Source organism: Podarcis melisellensis (assembly GCF_964234715.1).
Source record: "Podarcis melisellensis genome assembly, chromosome: 17".
Classification (NCBI taxonomy): domain Eukaryota; kingdom Metazoa; phylum Chordata; class Lepidosauria; order Squamata; family Lacertidae; genus Podarcis; species Podarcis melisellensis.
In genome coordinates this window covers 18,621,749-18,642,088 of record NC_138534.1, presented here as the reverse complement: position 1 = coordinate 18,642,088, position 20,340 = coordinate 18,621,749, and the positions used below count along the sequence as shown (strand labels likewise).

Genomic DNA, 20,340 nt, shown 5'->3' with positions numbered 1-20,340 from the left:
TGCACATGCGCGTGACATCATTTTGCGCTTCTGCGTGAGTGGCCAAACCCGGAAGTAACCCTTTCCTGTACTTCTGGGTCGCTGCGGGACGCAACCTGAAAAAACGTAACATGAAGCTAACGTAACAAGAGGTATGACTGTAATAATAAAATAATTTGGCTGGTTTGGGCCAGAGTGTCGCCCACTGGATCTGATGAACTGGTGCCGCGTAATGCTCGTTTTGTGTGTGTGCATATATATGGGGCACAATGTAAACTTAGCAACTCCTTGCCTATTGACATTAGGCAGATGCCTTTGCTGTTCTCTTTTGGGACGCCTCCTTAAAACATTTTGGTTTGGGCAGGCCTATCCAGACATGTGGGACGCGGGTGGTGCTGTGGGTTAAACCATAGAGCCTAGGACTTGGCGATCAGAAGGTTGGCGGTTCGAATCCCCGCGACGGGGTGAGCTCCCGTTGCTCGGTCCCTGCTCCTGCCAACCTAGCAGTTCGAAAGCACGTCAAAGTGCAAGTAGATAAATAGGTACCACTCCGGCGGGAAGGTAAACGCCGTTTCCGTGTGCTGCTCTGGTTTGCCAGAAGCGGCTTAGTCATGCTGGCCACATGACCCGGAAGCTGTACGCCGGCTCCCTTGGCCAGTAAAGCGAGATGAGCGCCACAACCCCAGAGTCAGTTGCAACTGGGCCTAATGGTCAGGGGTCCCTTTACCTTTTATCCAGACATGTAGTTGTTGATTGTGTTTTAAGCTCTTTGGTTGCTGGCTTTAAGTATTTGAAAATGTTTTTAATTTTTGTCATTTTTTTAAAGGTATTTTTACTATTTCGTGTAAACTGCTTAGAGGTTCTGTTTCAATCTAATGGTACGTACAATTCGTTAAATAAACCAGGGATGCAGCACACGGAGGGTGACCTCTAACTTTGGCCCGCAAGGGGGGTCCAATTTGGTCCGTAAGGCTGTTTCACAGGGCGATGTGCAAAGATGGAAGAGGTGTGTGGTTCGTTCCTGCTGATGAAGAAGACCTCTGAAGATGAGCAGAGAGTTCAGTCCTGCCTGCTGCTTCACTAGCATGTTGTCTGTCGGTGGGCATATTGAAACATATCGCTGTGATTCCCGGTGTCTCATAGGAGATGGATCCTCTAACTTGTTTTCTTCGCTTGGAATCGAAATGTGCCCAAATTGCCTTTTCCTTCTTTTTTCTCAGCATCTTCTCTCCCACAACAAAACTCCACCCAGCTGTGAGTCATTCCAAAACTTAACAAATCCCTGATTTAGATAAGTTTTAAAAAATGAAGCAAGCATAGAATGAAATTATACTTCTCTGCTTCACCAAGTTTAAATTACAGATATTTAGTAAAACGGGTCGAGCTCTTTGATTGGAGCGAACCGCCGAAATACGAAATGACGTCGTGCGGTTCTACTGATCGGACGGGTTGTTGCGAAGCTGTATTAAGTTTAGACTGAAGGCAAATTGTGCGTTCGGCTAGATGTCTACTGGTTACAGAATTAAGGGGAAGAAAATCCCTGTAACACCAGGAGACTTACTGAACAATCTGGAACAAAACAAAGCCCTTGTGTTCTGTGGATTGTAGCTGCCTTTCTAAATTGTGATTCCATTGTGCCTGGCAGATACCCGTTTTTCAACATTGTGGTATATCACTAGCTAAACATCGTGATACACCGATATATCACGATGTCTGAAATAAGGATGGAGCTATATAGAGGCAGTGGCTGGCTTCACGGTTTTTCCAGCGTTGTGATTTTTTCATGTGACACTCAGTTTAGCCAAGGATTCTTAAAGCGCTGTGCATATTAGAAATGCTATAAAAATGCTTAATGTCCGCACATAATTAATAAACAAATGACACAGAGGATGATTTGGTTGACTAACTCGTCTGCCTGTTTTTTTGTTTGTTCATCTGTAAATGCAAAGCTGGTGGAAGTGGCAGCGGCAGCAAAAAAAATAGAATTGGTGAAGCTGTATCCTCGTTGAGGTAACTTGCAACAAATCAATGAGCAAGGGCTTCTTTCACCTGTTCCTAGGGGAAAAGAAAAGGTGGGGGTTTGTTTGCATTAGTGCTGTTATTTCAGTGAATTAAGAATAAAGACCATCTGTACACAGTGTTAGAAACTCAGACATACAAGCTAGGTATCAAATGGCTCCTTAAACCAGGGCTGCAGTTGCCAAAACGGAACGTCTACTTCCCATTTTGAGGCCAGACATCAAAGTGCAAGTAGATAAATAGGTACCACTCCGGCGGGAAGGTAAACGGTGTTTCCGTGCACTGCTCTGGTTCGCCAGAAGTGGCTTAGTCATGCTGGCCACATGACCCGGAAGCTGTACGCCGGCTCCCTCGGCCAATAAAGCAAGATGAGCGCGGCAACCCCAGAGTCGGTCACGACTGGACCTAATGGTCAGGGGTTCCTTTACCTTTACCTTTATGCCCTTGCTATGCCGTTGTGGGTCGTCTGTTCTTGGGACAGGGGCCCAGTAGGAATTTTCCCATTTGGCTGATTGGCTGGTGCCACTTGGGTTTAGCCTGCCGCGTAGCAAATCGCCATAATTTTGTAATGTTTGGTGGTTAGGCATTGGTTCAATGTGGAGGGTTGGGTAGGTTGTCATACCTGCCCCTCCCAATGTGCGATAGGATATTCCATTAAAGGAATCCAGGGGCTCGCCATGCTTTTGTCCGATCCCCTTCCAAGGATTAGGGCCACGCCAGAGCACCTGGGAGCATTTTGGGGTGAGGTTGCATCTGTGGTAGGACCAACGCTCCCCCAGTATGTTTACCCTTACTGACTTCTGCCGGTGTCCAGTTGTCAGTGCTGCTCTGCCAGAGGTGTGGGCACAGATAGTCGTACCACAGCCTAAGCAAACCACTCACATTCTGTAATCAATAAAGCTGTGGCCAAAATTATGCCAACAACCTTCAACTAATATTGGTGTCAACTGTGTCTTTCTTTTGGGGGTCTTCACACGCAACAGTTGTACAATGCTGCAACCCTGGTGTAAGTTACGTGAAGTGCTTTGAACAATTGTTCTCTAGAAATATCACATATTATAATTATACAGTGGACGCTTGGGTTGTGAACGTGATCCGTGCGGGATGCACGTTCGCAACCTGCATCTGCGCACACGCAGGTCACGATTCAGCACTTCTGCGCATGCGCAAAGCGCGATTTAGCACTTCTGCGCATGCGCGACTGCTGAAACCTGGAAGTAACCTGTTCCGGTACTTTCGGGTTTTGGCTGTCCGCAACCCGGAAAAACGCAACCTGAAGCGGCTGTAACCCGAGGTGTGACTGTATATATTTTTAAACGATGATTTTAAAAATGCCAAGAATAATGCAGATACAAAACTAATACTCTAAAGAACAGGAAACCGTACAATAATATGGTATATAGGACAGTGGAAATATTTTGAATCGTTGATTTTTAAAAACGTGATTTGAAAGATCCCAAGGGAAAAGACATGATTTAGACTTTAGCCTTAAATCAGGTTTCCCATTTTGCAATTCCTATATTTGCTGGATAAGCACGCATGCCAACTGATTGCTTTCGCATAATGGTTTGCAACTAAATGCAGCCTTTAGTATAACCAAGGAGCTTAATCGTTAAACCTTTGCTCTTGCAACCAACATGCCTTTTGCAGAGCAGAATTAAGCCTGCTTAGGAAAAAGAGGCAGATTTGTTTGTGACGACCCCCTGTTCACATGCGAGGAAGCAACTTCCATTTGATGGTTGGAGCCCCACAATAGGCAAAACAGTCCTGCATTGCGGAGGGTTGAACTAGATCAGGGGTAGGCAATCTAAGGCCCGGGGGCCGGATCTGGCCCAATCGCCTTCTCAATCCGGCCCGCAGACGGTCCGGGATTCAGCGTGTTTTTTACATGAGTAGAATACGTCCTTTTATTTAAAATGCATCTCTGGGTTATTTGTGGGGCCTGCCTTGAGTTTTTACATGCGTAAAACTTGTGCTTTTATTTAAAATGCATTTACGGGTTATTTGTGGGGCATAGAAATTCATTCATTCATCCCCCCCCCAAAAAAAAATATAGTCCAGCCCATTTTCAATCCCCCCCCCCAATATAGTCTGGCCCATTTTCTTTTTCTTTTTTCCAAAATATAGTCTGGCCCACCACATGGTCCAAGAGATGGTGGACAGGCCCACGGCTGAAAAAGGTTGCTGACCCCTGAACTATATCAGGGATCAGCAAACTTTTTCAGTATGGGGATGGTCCACTGTCCCTCAGACCTTGTCGGGGTGCCGGACTATATTTTGGAAGAAAAAAAAATGAACAAATTCCTATGCCCCACAAATAACCCAGAGATGCATTTTAAATAAAAGCACACATTCTACTCATGTAAAAACACGCTGATTCCCAGGCCGTCCACGGGCCGGATTGAGAAGGCAATTGGGCCGGATCCAGCTCCCGGGCTTTAGTTTGCCTACACATGAACTAGATGATCCTGGTCGTCCACTCCAACTCTGCAAAGTATATACACAAAGTATCAAATGGGGTGACAGTAATAATAATGCAACAAAACAACAACACCACAAACTGGCTTATAGGTATAAAACCAAATTTACTAGAATAATAGCTAGAATAGAGATAGACTTGTAACCATTCATTGAAGCAACAAACATACTAAGGTGCCATGAGCAAAACAAAGCCTGGAGATACTGTAAACATGGAGTGGATAAATGTACAACTGTATCTTAACAAGCGTGTAGTGAAACCTGTAATATATCCAGACAACAGGTCTCCTTTTGCTTACTTGCATTATTCTCACTAGGGTGGTGGCTTTGATTTGCCTTCCTGTGACAGATCCATGTATACGGCTTTGTGTTTCCAACTCAAGACCCATTGAAGAACATCTCATCCAGTTCATTCTTTGAAAAACAGCTTTGAGAAACTTTTTCATATTCTCCAGTGTGCTACCTTTGCCATTGTGGCGACATGGGGTTCCCATTCCGTGATTGGACTTATGCTACTTGTTGAAACGCTCATTTATCCAGTCTGTCTAACATTTATTGATTGCACATGTAACTTGTTAAGATACAGTGGTACCTCGGGTTACATACGCTTCAGGTTACATACGCTTCAGGTTACAGACTCCGCTAACCCAGAAATAGTGCTTAAGTTTACGAACTTTGCTTCAGGATGAGAACAGAAATCGTGCTCTGGCAGCGCGGCGGCAGCAGGAGGCCCCATTAGCTAAAGTGGTGCTTCAGGTTAAGAACAGTTTCAGGTTAAGAACAGACCTCCAGAACCAATTAAGTACTTAACCCGAGGTACCACTGTCCATTTATCCACTCTATGTTTACAGTATCTCCAGTCTTTGTTTTGCACATGGCACCTTAGTAAGTTTGTTGCTTGTATGGTTACAAGTCTATCTCTATTCTAGCTATTATTCTAGTAAATTTGATTTTATACTTATAAGCCAGTTTGTGGTGTGGTTGTTTTGTTGCGTCCAGTCCAACTCTACAATTCTAAGATTCTAAGGCTAAGCTTCCAATCCGGGGCTGCTTTGTCTGGGAAGAAAGACCCCTCTCCAAACATGGTTAGATTTACTCCGAGCAAAATGCACAGAATTTGGCTGCAGGTGTTCAGAAACGTCCAGAACGAAGAGAAAGTCGCTATTGCCTTTTAAAATGTGGCTTTTTTCGGGGGAGGGTGTTATTGGGTGGTTGTTTTTATATTGATTATATATATTGTGGTTTTTATGCTGATCTTTGCTGTGAACTGCCCTGAGACCTCCAGATATAGGATGCTATATAAATTCAATCAGTCAGTCAATCGAATAATGGAAAAAATAGGTAAAACAATAGTACCGCACTCTGAGTGAATTGGTTAAAATGTATTAAAAAGGGATCTAAAATGTGTTGGAAATGCCAAGAAGCAGAGGGGACCTTCCTACATATGTGGTGGGGATATAAGAAACAAAGGGATATTGGGAGAGAATGGAAAAGGATTTCTCTTTGTGCCTCCGTTTGAAGCAAAACTGCCCAGCTTGTGTCTGAGAGATCATGTTCAGATCAGGTAGACCAGTGGTTCCTAACCATTTTTTGGCCGTGCCCCACCTAAGCATCTCTAAAATCCTCATCTCCCCACCACCGTGACATATACCGTATTTTTCGCTCTATAAGACGCACCAGACCACAAGACGCACCACATTTTTGGAGGAGGAAAACAAGAAAAAAAATATTCTGAATCTCGGAAGCCAGAACAGCAAGAGGGATCGCTGCGCAGTGAAAGCAGCGATCCCTCTTGCTGTTCTGGCTTCTGGGATAGCTGCGCAGTCTGCATTTGCTCCATAAGATGCACACACATTTCCCCTTACTTTTTCGGAGGGAAAAAGTGAGTCTTATAGAGCAAAAAATATGGTAATTCTTCTTATTCAAAAAGTGAACTCCTATTCACGTGGAAGAAGCCTAAAAGGCCATTAACTGTTAATAACTCATTCTCGAACTGCCCCCCTTAAAAATCGAATTGTCCCCCTGTGGTGTGTGCGCCCCACGTTGGGAACCACAGATGTAGACAGTGTGGGTTGGATCCCATGTTCTCTATGACTCTTTCAGCGCATCCGTTTACTCCTTATTTACTCCCACTTGCCCTGAGTTGGAGGAAAGCACATTCTCGCTCTATCCGTCACCCAGGAAAACAAGGACTACTGGCTTGTGTGTGTGTGTTGTGTACTTAAAGGCAGGGAGGTTCACCTACCCAGTTTAGATGGCACTGCTGATATTGGAACCTGAATTTGCTGCCTCTCCCCTTCCTTCACTAAATTATTTTTTTAATAATAACAATAATTCACAATGTGGTGTTTGATAGACAGTGATTCAGTCTTTTGTAATTGTAGGCTTCAGCACATTTCTTCTACATTCAGAATTTCACTTAAGACTCCTTATATATGTTTTAAAATAGACACACTATAATATATTTTTAAAAAACAAAATCTGTTTAATTTTTTAAAAAGCTGATTTAAAATTACAGATTTTTATCTGTAATTAAACCCCAAAAATATATGTTCTTTCTACACTAGCCGTGACCTTTCATGTTGAAATGTACCTTACACATGAGTAAATACTAAGATTTAAGCGAAAGAAAGGAACTGTACACATTCAGGATACTGGATGTGATTTTAATTATATGTTGCTAAGTTTTTAATTCCTTATGCCCACCTGTAGATTAAAACTAGATTTTCTTTCATCTTCACACTGCAATATCTGGTATACTATGCAGTCATCAATTCACTTTTTTAAAATTAAAATTGCTGTAAATGAGACTTCTTTAACTGTTTTTTTAGACGGATGCTACAACCACTCCTGGCTAGTTTCCAAAGAGCATATTTGAAGTTTTGGAGTATTAATACGTCAATATAGGTTACCAGGAACTTCTGTTATAGGTTACCTATAAGATCCTTCCAACTTAATGGGATTCCAATTCATCCCTGTTGACCAGTTCTGTTCATTTCAGTGGGACTTCTTCAACAGAGTTCTCCTGTGTTTAGCATCGTATGAGAATATTCTTAACAAACAAACAAACAAACAAACAAACAAACAAACAAACAAATACAGAGTTCTCCTAACCTTAAGCCTTCTCCCTGCACTCCCCCAAGCTCTTACGCCAAGGTATATGAAAATATTACTTAAATAATATTACCTTACTCCTTTAGCTTGTTGAGAAGCTGGGTTATGAACAGAAAGCAGCCTTTCAGTTCCAGGTGGACCAGCTCCCAGGCACAGCGACTCTGCTGGTTGGCGGCTAGGAAACTGTTCATTCTTTGAAAGTATCGCTTGACTTTCATGGGCGAAGGAGATGGTGCCCCGTTGGCAGAGTTTGCCAGCTTTCCTCCCTGCGTTTCTTTTGCGCACGCCTCCAGCTGTTTGGTTTGCTGGTAAAGGTCGCTTTGCAAGGACTCGAGACACGTTGTGTTCCAGGCGTCACAAGGATGGTCTTTGCCGAGAACGTTGAGGCTCTGCTGGAGAACCTCGCGGACGATGATGACGGCGCCGTCGCTCTCCAGAGCGTTGAGAGCTTTCAGAGGGAACCTGAAGTCCGTTGTCTCAGATATGCATTGCAGAGGGAATTGTCCAGTCGTCCTACAGAGGTGGTTCAAGTTGGTCTGGATCATTTGGTTCCACCGGGTGTGGAGCACAGGGCATTTGGAAAGGGGGCTGGATTGGGCGAGTTTGCCGGAGAGCACCAGCACGAGACAAACGCTTAAGCCGTTCCCACCAGTAGTGAAGCCCATGATGAACCAATGGCTATAACTACCTTATCTTCCTGGAGTCTCTTTAAATATATTTCGGAACACCTATAAAAATCTGCCATCCTGAATTCATTCAACATGAGACATTTGTATTAATCATGATATGAATCCCCCCCCCATCAAGATTCCAAATGCCTTCGAGGAACATGATTTGGTTGCTTTCAGTTTCGTTCAATGAGTTTTAATTAAAATGTGAGGTTTTGTTTTGTTTTGTTTTTTACTACCTTCTTACAGAAAACTTAGCAAAGTTTCAAGTGACCGTAGCCCTTCCTAGGAGAGGAGAGAGAGAGAGTGCACATTTTCTTTTTCTCTTCTTTCTGTTTATAATATTTTAAATTAATTTCCAGTGCCTTCTTAGAATTAGAAAATAAACAAGGGTTCAGCATTAACTCTTTCCTGAAATCTGAAGAGATTTCCCATCTCATATGTTTACATCCTTAAAAGGTCCTTATTTGTTTATTCGTTGTTTAGTTTATACTTTTATAATGCTGTTATTTAGGCAAACTGTTCCCAGTTAATGAGAACACTAAAATAACAATAAAATTAATCTTAAAATCACACTAAAGCGGTCAATAAGACAACTGGTTAGAATAAAACCCAGAAGACTGGGAGAATAGGGAACTGTTTTCCTGGCACCAAAGAGAAAGCAAAATGGGGGCATGATGGACCTTTGTTGAGCAGGATTGGCAATAGATCACTACTGCAAAGGGTTTTTCTCTGGTTACCTTAAATGCCCTTGGATAGCTCATGGGAAAATACCTCCATTTTTTATTTCTTGACATGGGGCAGACTGAGGTGGTAACAGCTATTCCTTCAGGTACTGAGGTCTCAATTTCCTATTTTATTTTTAAAACAATGTTTGGTCCCTAGCCAGTTAATAACTTCCTATTTTCTTGTCTATGGCACTTGAGTTGTAAGAGGCTGTTCTGTTTTTTCTACATGCACTTAGGTTATTGTTGTATCACAGAGAAGCCACTAAGGGAGCCCATTTGACTGTGAATTACGGTTGTAGACTTAACTTTTCAGGTTTCTGTTACTAGTCAAAAAGCGAAAACTGCTTTGTTTCCTACTGCATTGCCCCAGCTGCCTAAGTGGTGGCAACTTAGCAACTCTTCAAACAGGAATTAGGGTGGGTATAATTTAATAAAACTTGGAGGGCATAATTTAAGTCCCTGCCTGGGCTGGTCTTTTCTCTGCTTATAGTTGCTTGTGCATTAATCTCAAGTGAGACTCAGTTAACCGGGATTTAACATAAGGTCCTATAGGTCTAGGGACGCGGGTGGCGCTGTGGGTTAAACCACAGAGCCTAGGGCTTGCCGATCAGAAGGTGAGCAGTTCAAATCCCAGCCACGGGGTGAGCTCCCGTTGTTTGGTCCCTGCTCCTGCCAACCTAGCAGTTCAAAAGCACCTCAAAGTGCAAGGAGATAAATAGGTACCGCTCCGGCGGGAAGGTAAACGGCGTTTCCGTGCGCTGCACTGGTTCACCAGAAGCGGCTTAGTCATGCTGGCCACATGACCCAGAAGCTGTACGCCGGCTCCCTCGGCCAATAAAGCGAGATGAGCGCCGCAACCCCAGAGTCGGCCACGACTGGACCTAATGGTCAGGGGTCCCTTTACCTTTGTTACCTATAGGTCTGGCTGAAGCATGGGTGAGGAACTGGTGTCCCTCCAGAAGTTGTTATGCTACAGCAGGGGCCAGCAGACTTTTTCTGCAGGAGGCCAGTCTACTGTCCCTCAGACCTTGTGAGGGGCCGGACTAGATTTTTTGGGGGAAATGAACGAATTCCTATGCCCCAGAAATAACCCAGAGATGCATTTTAAATAAAAGGGCACATTCTACTCATGTAAAAACACACTGATTCCCAGACCGTCCACAGGCCGGATTGAGAAGGCGATTGGGCCGGATCTGGCCCCCGGGCCTTAGTTTGCCTAACCATGTACTATAGCACCCATAATCTCTGACAGTTGGCCATGCTTCCTGGGGCTAATGGGAGTTGGGAACTCAACAGTGGCTTACTGTAGATCCTTATAGTAGGTTATGCTTACGGAGTGATGTGTACTCACTTTGAACTGGGGTTGGTGAATTTTACTTCCGAGTAGAACCTTTACTCAGCCATGAAGCTCAGTGGGCAGTATTGCGCTATTTATACTTTCTCAGCCTAACCCACCTCACGATTTTTGTTGTGAAGATAACATTGGGCGATGGGTTGGTGGGGGGAGATAACCATGTTATCTTGAGCACCTTGATGAAGGTAGAGAGAGAGAAAAAATAAAGATAGAAATAAGATAGAAACAGCAGTTTTATATCAGCTCAAGTGTCCTGGCTTCCCCTAAAGAAGCTTGGGAATTCTAGTTTGGGGAGGGTACTGAGAGTCTATAGTCCAGCTGCTTGGAAGTATAATCTTCAGAACTGGAGTCTGGAGAGACAAAAATGTTGAAACAAGGGACTATAGCAGGCACCCTCAAACTCGGCCCTCCAGATGTTTTGGGACTACAACTCCCATCATCCCTAGCTAACAGGATAAGTGGTCAGGGATGATGGGAATTGTAGTTCCAAAACATCTGGAGGGTGCCTGGATCGATACTAAAGTACAGTCTGTGATTCCTCAGTCTATGCTAATATTCACTTAATCATGAATTTAGGCAAGAGGAGATGTGATAAAAAAGGAACATGAATGGCTCACTTTTTCTGCAGCTCCCTTGAGTTTAATTTTGGAATATGTTTTCATTTCGAAAGGGCTGGGCCTTAGCTTGAAATGTGCAAGCGACAAAGAGTCCTTGGAACAACGCGCAAGTTGTTCATCACATTCCTTCCCCATGCATCTTTGGCCATTTTCTCCCCATTTCTCCATACATGTTTTCAAAGTATCTGCAGAGAAATGTAACGTCAGAAGCAACGGTCACCCTGTGTCCATCATGACGATTTTCACATCAAGGGAAGTCATAGAACCACTCTATTCTGCCTCGGTCAGGCCACACCTGGAATACTGTGTCCAGTTCTGGGCAGCATAATTTAAGAAGGATGTTGACAAGCTGGAAGGTGTGCAGAGGAGGGCAACCTGGATGATCAAGGGTCTGGCAACCAAGCCATATGAGGAACGGTCGAAGGAGCTGGATATGTTTAGCCTGGAAAAGAGGAGACTGAGAGGAGATAGGAAAGCATCTTCAGATATCTCAAGGGCTGTCACATGGAAGATGGAACAAGCTTGTTTTCTTCTGCTTCTGGAGGGTAGGACTCGAAACCATGGCTTCAAGTTACAAGAAAGGAGATTCTGACTAAACATACGGAAGAGGTGTTCGACAGTGGAACAGTCTCCCTCGGGAGGTTGTGGACCTTCCTTGGAGGTTTTTAAGCATCTGTCCTGGACGCTTCAGCTGAGATTCCTACATTGCCAGGGGTTCAGACTCGATGACCGTTGGGGTCCCTTCCAACTCAACAATACCATGATTTCATTTTTGTTATCAATTTGCTGTTTTAAAACCTTTCATTCCACAGTCTGCAGCCGTCGGGCACAAGACATTGGGTAAATTCAACCAGCTCAGCCACCTGGTGGGAAATAGGATTAGACGCACCAGTTCACCAAATGTCTTCCTTCCCAAGCGGAAGGGGGTTCATTTTTGTCCTTAGGAGCATTTAGAGCAGGAAACAAATCAATATTAAAGGGATTTATACAGATTCATGCTAAGTCTGTGTCTCCTCAAAACAGATGGACGAGAGCTGTGCAAGTGCGGTTTCTAAATTTGGCCCAGTGGAGCATTTAACTATGGGGAGCCGGCTTTCTCAATTGGGCTACTGCAGGCATGTCCAAAATCCATTTCGGGGGCCTAATTTGGCCCGCTGGTTGGTTTAATCTGGCCCCTGTGGCAGTTTATTTTCTGGGGTAAAATCCTAAAAAAACCTCAACAACTTCAATCTTAAAACAAACCTCAACAAATTCAATCCTAAAAAAACCCCCAACAACTTCAATCCTACTAAAAAGGTCAACAACTTTGGTTGGCCCTTCGGTCCGCCCTCACGGCCCTTCACTTAATCAAATCTGACCCTCTTTGAAAAAAGTTTGGACACCACTGGACTTGCAAATGGTTCTGAAAAGCCCCTTTTCCATTCCTCAAATTCTCACTTACAGGTATTTTAATTCCCTCCATTGCAAGCACATGCGCAGGTTGGATGCTACCCAAGAGTGACATAATGACTTCTTCTGTTTCATGATGACTGCGCACAGCTATATGGGTCGGGTGATTAAGACCATGCTAAGCATTAGTATATAAGGAAGACGTATACTAGACAGAATGACCCAGACAGCGCTCTTAATTTGTGCGGCATCGCCTCCGGCATTTGTGACGAGGATAATTACTGTTGTTTAAGTGAGAGTGTTTTTCTATCTAGAGTTATGACTCAAGGAGCCAGCGTTTGAATTATTTGTGCTGTGCTTTTTGTATATATACAGTGGTACCTCGGGTTACAGACGCTTCAGGTTAGAGACGCTTCAGGTTACAGACTCCGCTAACCCAGAAATAGTACCTCGGGTTAAGAACTTTGCTTCAGGATGAGAACAGAAATCGTGCTCCGGCCGCGCGGTGGCAGCGGGAGGCCCCATTAGCTAAAGTGGTGCTTTCAGGTTAAGAACAGTTTCAGGTTAAGAATGGACCTCCGGAACGAATTAAGTACTTAATCTGAGGTACCACTGTATATAAGAAGGAAGAAGAAATTTTTGAAAATTGTCATGATCCATAATCTTCTCTGATGCGCAGAGGCTGTTTTATGGAGGATATTCCATGGTCCTCCTACCTGATTGCTTTAGGCAAAAATGCCAGGAATTGAACCTGGAACATTCTTCATGCAAAGTATATGTTCTGTGTCAAGGAACAATAAATACTAAACCACCAGATTACTTTGGCTGCACATGTTTTGCAAGTTCCTGTCAAATTATAGTCTCTGAAAACTTTCCTTAGCTTGCCTCCCCCGTGCATATATGTATGAGTATTGTATAGACCAGGGGTCAGCAAACCTTTTCAGCAGGGGGCTGGTCCACTGTCCCTCAGACCTTGGGGGGGTCCGGACTATATTTTGAAAAAAATAATAATGAACGAATTCCTATGCCCCACAAATAACCCAGAGATGCATTTTAAATAAAAGGACACATTCTACTCATGTAAAAACACACTGATTCCCAGACTGTCCACAGGCCGGATTTAGAAGGTGATTGGGCTGGATCCAGCCCCTGGGCCTTAGTTTGCCTACCCATGGTTCAGAATGACTGCACACATGGAATCAGCACATCTGATCTCCAAACAGCTCTATGGAGAATCTTGGAATCGTAGAGTTGGAAGGATTTGTCTAGTCCCGGCATGTCCAACAGGTAGATTGTGATCCGCCAGTAGATCACTGGACATCAGTGGTAGATCATTGGTAGATCACTGGCTCCCTCAACTATGGTTTCCCTAGAAAAATGGTTCCCCTGAGATTAAGAGTCTCGCGTTCCTCCAACTGAAGAGGGCAGGAATCGCCTCTGTTTGTTGTTCCTGGCTCCACTGTCGGGACAATCCAGCAAATAATTCCAGACTCCAAAATGTGGAGCTGGAGATTGTCCCAGATCTCGCGCAGAGGCAGATGTCCCGTGCCAGGAGGCAGGTTGGGTCTTGCCTACTGCAAGGATCAGGCTTGGCTAGGAAGGTAAATCAAGATTTGTGGGCCTAAATAAAATGTCGGTATCAGGTCAAGGGGCGACATCAGCAAGTGGGGCACAGGTGATAACCTCAGTGGGTGGGTGCCCACGGGTGGAAGCCCAGAGAACTGATTCCTCAAATGGTATTTTATTCCCAGTGACTGTTCTGCACAAACACTGCAACCACAGGTGGGAGATTTATGGGCTGCTCCTGAGCACGGCATAATAATTAAAAAGCTGTCAAGAGCTAAATGCAAATATAAATGACATTATAATCCTACACATTTTACGTAATCTGACACTTTCTTCAACAGAATTTAATATGTAGTAAAAAGCGTTCAGGACTGCAGCTTAAAGGTATAATCCTATACAGTGGTCCCTTGGGTTACATACGCTTCAGGTTACATACGCTTTAGGTTACAGACTCCACTAACCCAGAAATACTACCTCGGGTTAAGAATTTTGCTTCAGAATGAGAACAGAAATCATTCTCTGATGGCGTGGCAGCAGCGGGAGGCCCCATTAGCTAAAGTGGTACCTCAGGTTAAGAACAGTTTCAGGTTAAGAACGGACCTCCAGAACAAATTAAGTACGTAACCAGAGGTACCACTGTAAATGTTTATTTAAAAGTAATTCCTACCAAATTAGATCTCTGCAGTAAATGCAACCTAAATCACATTTGTCCAAATACACTTGCAGCCCATTTCCTAAAAAGACCTGTGGATCAACTGTTTTGAAAACTGACGGCTTTTAATGGCGCCGTGATGTTTTTATTGTAATTATTTGTATGTTTGAAACAAGACTTTTTTAATATACGTGTGTAGTTTTAATTCTGTTAATGTTTAATTGTTTTTAATCATTTTTTCCCTGTGTTTAAAAGTTCCGTGTACAAAACTTGAAACAGCTACTAGGTGTGGAAGAAGATCTTCTAGAATCGTTACTCGGGCCTTTTATGCCACTTGAAATTGAATTTCTTGTCTTAAAATTCGTAACACGTGTCTCTGTGTTTATTATTATATTTCTGACAGGTGAGAATCTTACCAATGCATGCAAACATCTTTCATTTTTATATTGTATTGCCCTGCAAGGACAAATATAAGAAGACTTATGAATGAATAATTTCACAGAATTGATTGTAAGATCGCATTCATAAAATGAATATGACTTACTCGTCTGATGTAGCTTTTAAAGGATATTTTAATAATTTCTCACTACAGTGTTATTGCATCCCAGAGTTGGGGGGGTTTTATTAAAAAAATGCTAATGCAATAGGCATGAACAGGCAATATCAGGCAAAGAATACAGACTTTATGCATATAAGACAGCAGTGCAAAGTGTTTTCCTGTAATGATCAAAGAGGTAATTGGGATTGATTTTTTGTTTAACCTACAAGTCTGACTGTTAAATAATTCCAAGGGACCTGCTGGGGGGAAATGTGCAGAAAACTAATGAGCGCTTTGCCTATGCTGGCTCAAATGGTTGTGGCAAATGAACTGGAAAAATAAAGAAAAGCCGTCAGAATAGAAGTACTGTAGTTTAGGAACATTGGCATATAATCCTAGTGGAAAAGACAATAGCATTATAGCAAATATGGGGAGGAAAATTACTACAGATTCCTCTGTATCTGAGCCATGGGAGAACTCTTCAGAACATGTGGAGAACCTACTGGATGAGGCCAGTGGTCCATCCATTCTTGCATCCTGTTCTCACAGTGGCCAACCAAGATGCCTGTTGAGCAAGATTCACACACGAGGACTCTGCCCTTTTGTGTTTTGATACAGCATCTCTTGTAAATTATGTTTCCTGAAATAATAATCACAGTAATAAGACTACGAAGCGTCTTTTGTACATCCCATCTGCTCATGTTTGACATTTATTCATTCCCGTGAATGTGTGTTGTGCTACAAGTTGAGTAACGCCAACAGTTACGGGAAGATAGTCTCCCTTGTTAAATCCCAGAGCGCCTGTTTGCAGAGCATCTTGTTGTCTGTTGGCTCAGAAAGATAACTAGGGCAAATTAAGCGACCAGCTGACTTGGGTCATTACACATGACTAGGGCCATATGGTGAAACAGGATTACTTAAGTATGTCGTTGCTGGGCCACATCGTCTCAGGCATTAAAAGAGAGCAAAATGGGTCAGATCATTAAAAAACCACACCATGATTTTAACGGCTGAATAGTTTCAGGGAGGTTACTCACCTAACAGAGGTCAGAATAATGCTTGTGACCTTACCTGGAGCTTATAACACAGGCTGTAATTAAAAAACGGTTGCTCCCAACCAGCTCATTGTCCACCTGGTGCATAAAGGTGTCTGTGCCTTGTTCAGTATCGGTAACGCTGTCTCCAGGGGTTTTTTTTGGGCGGGGGGAGTCTGTGGTCCAACACCCTCAATAAAGGTAAAGGGACCCCTGACCATTAGGTCCAGTCATGACCGACTCTGGGGTTGCGGTGCTCATCTTGCTTTACTGGCCAAGGGAGCCGGCGTACAGCTTCCGGGTCATGTGGCCAGCATGACTAAGCCACTTCTGGCGAACCAGAGCAGCGCACGGAAACGCCATTTACCTTCCCGCCGGACCGTGCACTTGACATGCTTTCGAACTGCTAGGTTGGCAGGAGCTGGGACCGAGCAACGGGAGCTCACCCCGTTGCGGGGATTCGAACCGCCAACCTTCTGATCGGCAAGTCCTAAGCTCTGTGGTTTAACCCACAGCGCCGTCAATGGCCCCCCTCTAACCTAGACCAGAAAGGACTTGGAAACTGGGAATTCTTTGAGGCTGGTCTGATCTTTGATATTCAGTGCAAAGTGGCAATGGAAGCACTGTTGGGGCAAGGAGTCCTCTGCAGGTTTGGGGGCCATGGCAAATGTCCAACTTTCCATCCCCTGTGGGGAGCCCTTGGGAGCGTGGCCTTAACATTTGGAAGGATGAGATAGCTGGTTTCTGGGCATCACAGAAGTACATAAAACCTATTATTTGATTTATTATTGCATATTTTTTCTGTCACAAAGAGGTGGCTTGTGAGATTTGGTGTGTCAGGTCTTGACTGGTCTTGGATATTCCTTACCTTGACTTGTGGGGAAAAGGGGAGACGTTTGCTATTCTGCTTTAGGCAGCAAAAAGTCTTGGGGTGGCCCTGCAAGTATACATGCCCCTTGGTCTGTGTGCAGTCTGTTCATGGAAGTCCATTGATGAATGGGCTACCAAGTATTAGGGATTGTCGGCAAATTTTGTTCCCCATTATCATAACGCTAAACTTTGCAAAGTGGTGCTGAGTCGTTATTGAGTCGTTTCTCAGTCATGCTGAAGTATTGGGAAGTGGCTGTTCATGATTTAAGTACAGTCGTATCTTGGAAGCTGAATGGAATCCATTCTGGAAGTCTTTTCGACTTCCAAAACATTCGGAAACCAAAGTGCGGCTTCTGATTGGCTGCAGGAAGCTCCTGCAGCCAATTGGAAGCCTCGTCGGATGTTTGGCTTCCAAAAATAGTTCACAAACTGGAACAGTCATTTCCGGGTTTGTGGCATTTGGGAGCCAAAATGTTCAACTTGCAAGGCGTTCGGGATCCAAGGTACAACGAAGATCTTTCAGATATTTATTACTAAAAAAGCTTTGAGATGTACTGTATTTTTCCGTGTATAAGATGCCCCCATGTATAAGACCCTGTCTATTTTGGGGGGTTCCAAATTAAGAAAACACCCCAATCACTACCAATGTATAAGACGAGCCCTAATTTCAAACCCTTTTTTTGGGTAAAAAACCCCCCTAGTCTTATACATGGAAAAATACAGTAAAACAAGTCTGCATTTTTAAAAAATGCATCTTAAATATCGCTTTAGAAACCTGGAAGAATCAGATACCCCCTTTGGGGGAAGGTGTGGAATTGGACAAGATCCCAAATGCTTTTTCACAGGTGTGTGTTGCCGTGTCTCGCTGCCCTTGGCTTGCGTTTTCCTGCCATCTGTTTGAGCACGTTGTAAATCGGTTGTCGCTAGGCAGCTGGTCCCCCGTTGCCGTATCTGCAAAGTGGTCATCTTGGACGCCAATAAAATTAGCACTCAACGGAGCTTATCGCAACATAACTGGAGGAGGGCTAGACATCTGTGTGGGATTCTAGATGCTCTGCTGTTTGCACCAATTAACAGCATCTGGACGGCAGTCTGTTTTCTTAAAACTTTCCAGCAGGGGAAGGTATTGGGTTAAGAGGAGTAGGGGAGGAAAAAAATCATAATAATCTAGTTAAGATGATGTTGTATGAGCATGCCAGATATATATCCCTAAGAGAATACAGGCTCCCAACTAGGCGCCTTATTAGAATCATAGAATCATAGAGTTGGAAGAGACCACAAGGGCCAGAGTTTGCTATCAGAGTTTCCTAGCATGTTGTTCCCAGAGGATGAAAGATCAGAACAAAAATAAACTCTTGCTTTGTGTCCAGACTAGTGGCTACTTGAGTGGGTCAGCTGTTCATACAACGAAGAAGGTTTGCATTGATTTGGCTAATAGGATCGTGGCTGACCAAAACCAATAGGGACTGTTAGATCAGTTGCAGAGCCCAAGCACTGCATGCAAAAAGTCCCAGGTTCATTTGCTGGTTCATTCTGCTGCTTCTTAGGAGGGTGATTAAAATTTATTTTTAATTGGCCAAATAGATATTTGGATAGCTGCGCTGACCTGCTCTGTTTGTTGTTGTTGTTTTTATTGTGCGGTGCTCTGTGGAAGCGTGGAATATAAATTACTTAGAATAAATAGATTGGCAAACAGTTTGACTTGGTGTAAGGCACATCCTTACGTCCCGAGAGACAACATTCTTAAAAAGCCTTAAAACTTAAAACTGTCTGATAACTTATTAAATGAGGTCTGGGGCATTAGAATGGAGACAAGAACTCCATAATTTTGTTCCCATTTTTTTATATTATTACACAGAATGGCTTCTAATGGTCAGTTCTATTTTATATAACATGCAATGTAAAAGAGTTATTGCTGTTAGAAATTGACAATGTTTTGAGCCACCGCTATTTAATATAAAGCAATATGATATCCAAACACAGATTTCCCAGTAGATTGTATTCTCATACATCAATCCCCCTTTATGGCTATGTAGCAAGGTGGTAGAGGAATCAGAGGCTTTTATCCGTCAGGGATGTCGTTCCAACCTTCCAAATTTAATAATTTCAAGCACAATTCAGTGTTGGTGCTGACCTTTAAAGCCCTAAACGGCCTCGGTCCAGTATACCTGAAGGAGCATCTCCACACCCATCTTTCTGCCCGGACACTGAGATCCAGTGCCGAGGGCCTTCTGGCAGTTCCTTCACTGCAAGAAGCCAAGTTACAGGGAACCAGGCAGAGGGCCTTCTCGGTGGTGGCACCCGCCCTGTGGAATGCCCTCCCACCAGATGTCAAAGAGAAAAACAACTACCAGACTTTTAGAAGACATCTGAAGGCAGCCCTGTTTAGGGAAGCTTTTAATGTTTGATGGACTCTTGTATTTTGGTATTCTGTTGGAGGCTGCCCAGAGTGGCTGGAGGGGCCCAGGCAAATGGGTGGGGTATAAATAAATTATTATTATTATTATTATTATTGATATTGATACAGATGGGGCTCATCCACCTGGAAAAGTAGCCCATCTGGGAGGTGGAAAACTCCAACCCTGACCCTTGCAGCTATGTCGATTCATGAGGCTTCAGGAGTAAACCCTGAGGAAATATCTGTAACTGCTATCTTGCGGGGGGTATATTCTGGAGAAGAAAAGGTTAAGGAGTAAGCCCTACACAAAGTGGGAGTCCCTAGGATGGTTGGGTGGTGCCGTGTACACCTCCTTCCCGTAACTCCTTCAGCCAAGCTGGTGCCAAACCTATTGCTCTGCTTTCCTTTGGACCACACCAGCGAGGCCGAGAGTGTGGGCTCTTTTTGTCTGGGCACCCCCAGGATCTCCATACACACTGCCCTGGCTTGCGCCCCAGAGGGGTCACTTCAGTGCTACTGATGCAGCAAAAACAATACAGGAGGCAGCCCTTTACAAGCTCCTGATCTTTGCAACCACAGCTGGCGCTGCGATTCCCCGGCGGTTTGGCTTCACCCCCAGGAAGCTCACTCCATTGTCTCTTGAGCTACACGGATGCTAACTGTAGATTGAAACGCCTTACTGTTCAATTAGCGAAGAGCGTGTGCGTTTTACATGTTGACTCTTTAAAATCCTTTTTTAAAAAAATGCTGCCTTAAGCATTGTACATTTGGGAAGGCATCTAAAAATGTCACAAACTGGTAACGTTTCTGTCGCTAAGACATGAATATTAAAATTAAGGAACAGTAAATGCAGGGCTGTCGCCACTTACGTTGGTCCCAGTGATATTTACACGGGTTGTTAGTCCTTGGTAATTGATCTCCCGCCCTTGCCGCCTT

The 20,340-nt window shown here is 43.9% G+C and overlaps 3 protein-coding genes across 5 annotated transcripts in view; 1 reads left to right on the top strand and 2 right to left on the bottom strand.

Moving 5' to 3' along the window:
- The window catches only part of MOB3B (MOB kinase activator 3B), a 96,780-nt gene that overhangs the window by 5,035 nt on the left and 71,405 nt on the right, over positions 1-20,340 (top strand). The window lies entirely within an intron of this gene.
- PTGR1 (prostaglandin reductase 1) overlaps positions 1-20,340 on the bottom strand; it is a 213,155-nt gene that overhangs the window by 141,658 nt on the left and 51,157 nt on the right. The gene's annotated exons all lie outside the window — the stretch shown is intronic.
- On the bottom strand, positions 7,665-8,255 carry IFNK (interferon kappa; the record flags this gene model as incomplete). The annotated part of the gene is made up of 1 exon (XM_081893557.1): positions 7,665-8,255. One exon carries the CDS (start codon positions 8,253-8,255, stop codon positions 7,665-7,667), a length of 591 nt encoding a protein of 196 aa, XP_081749683.1.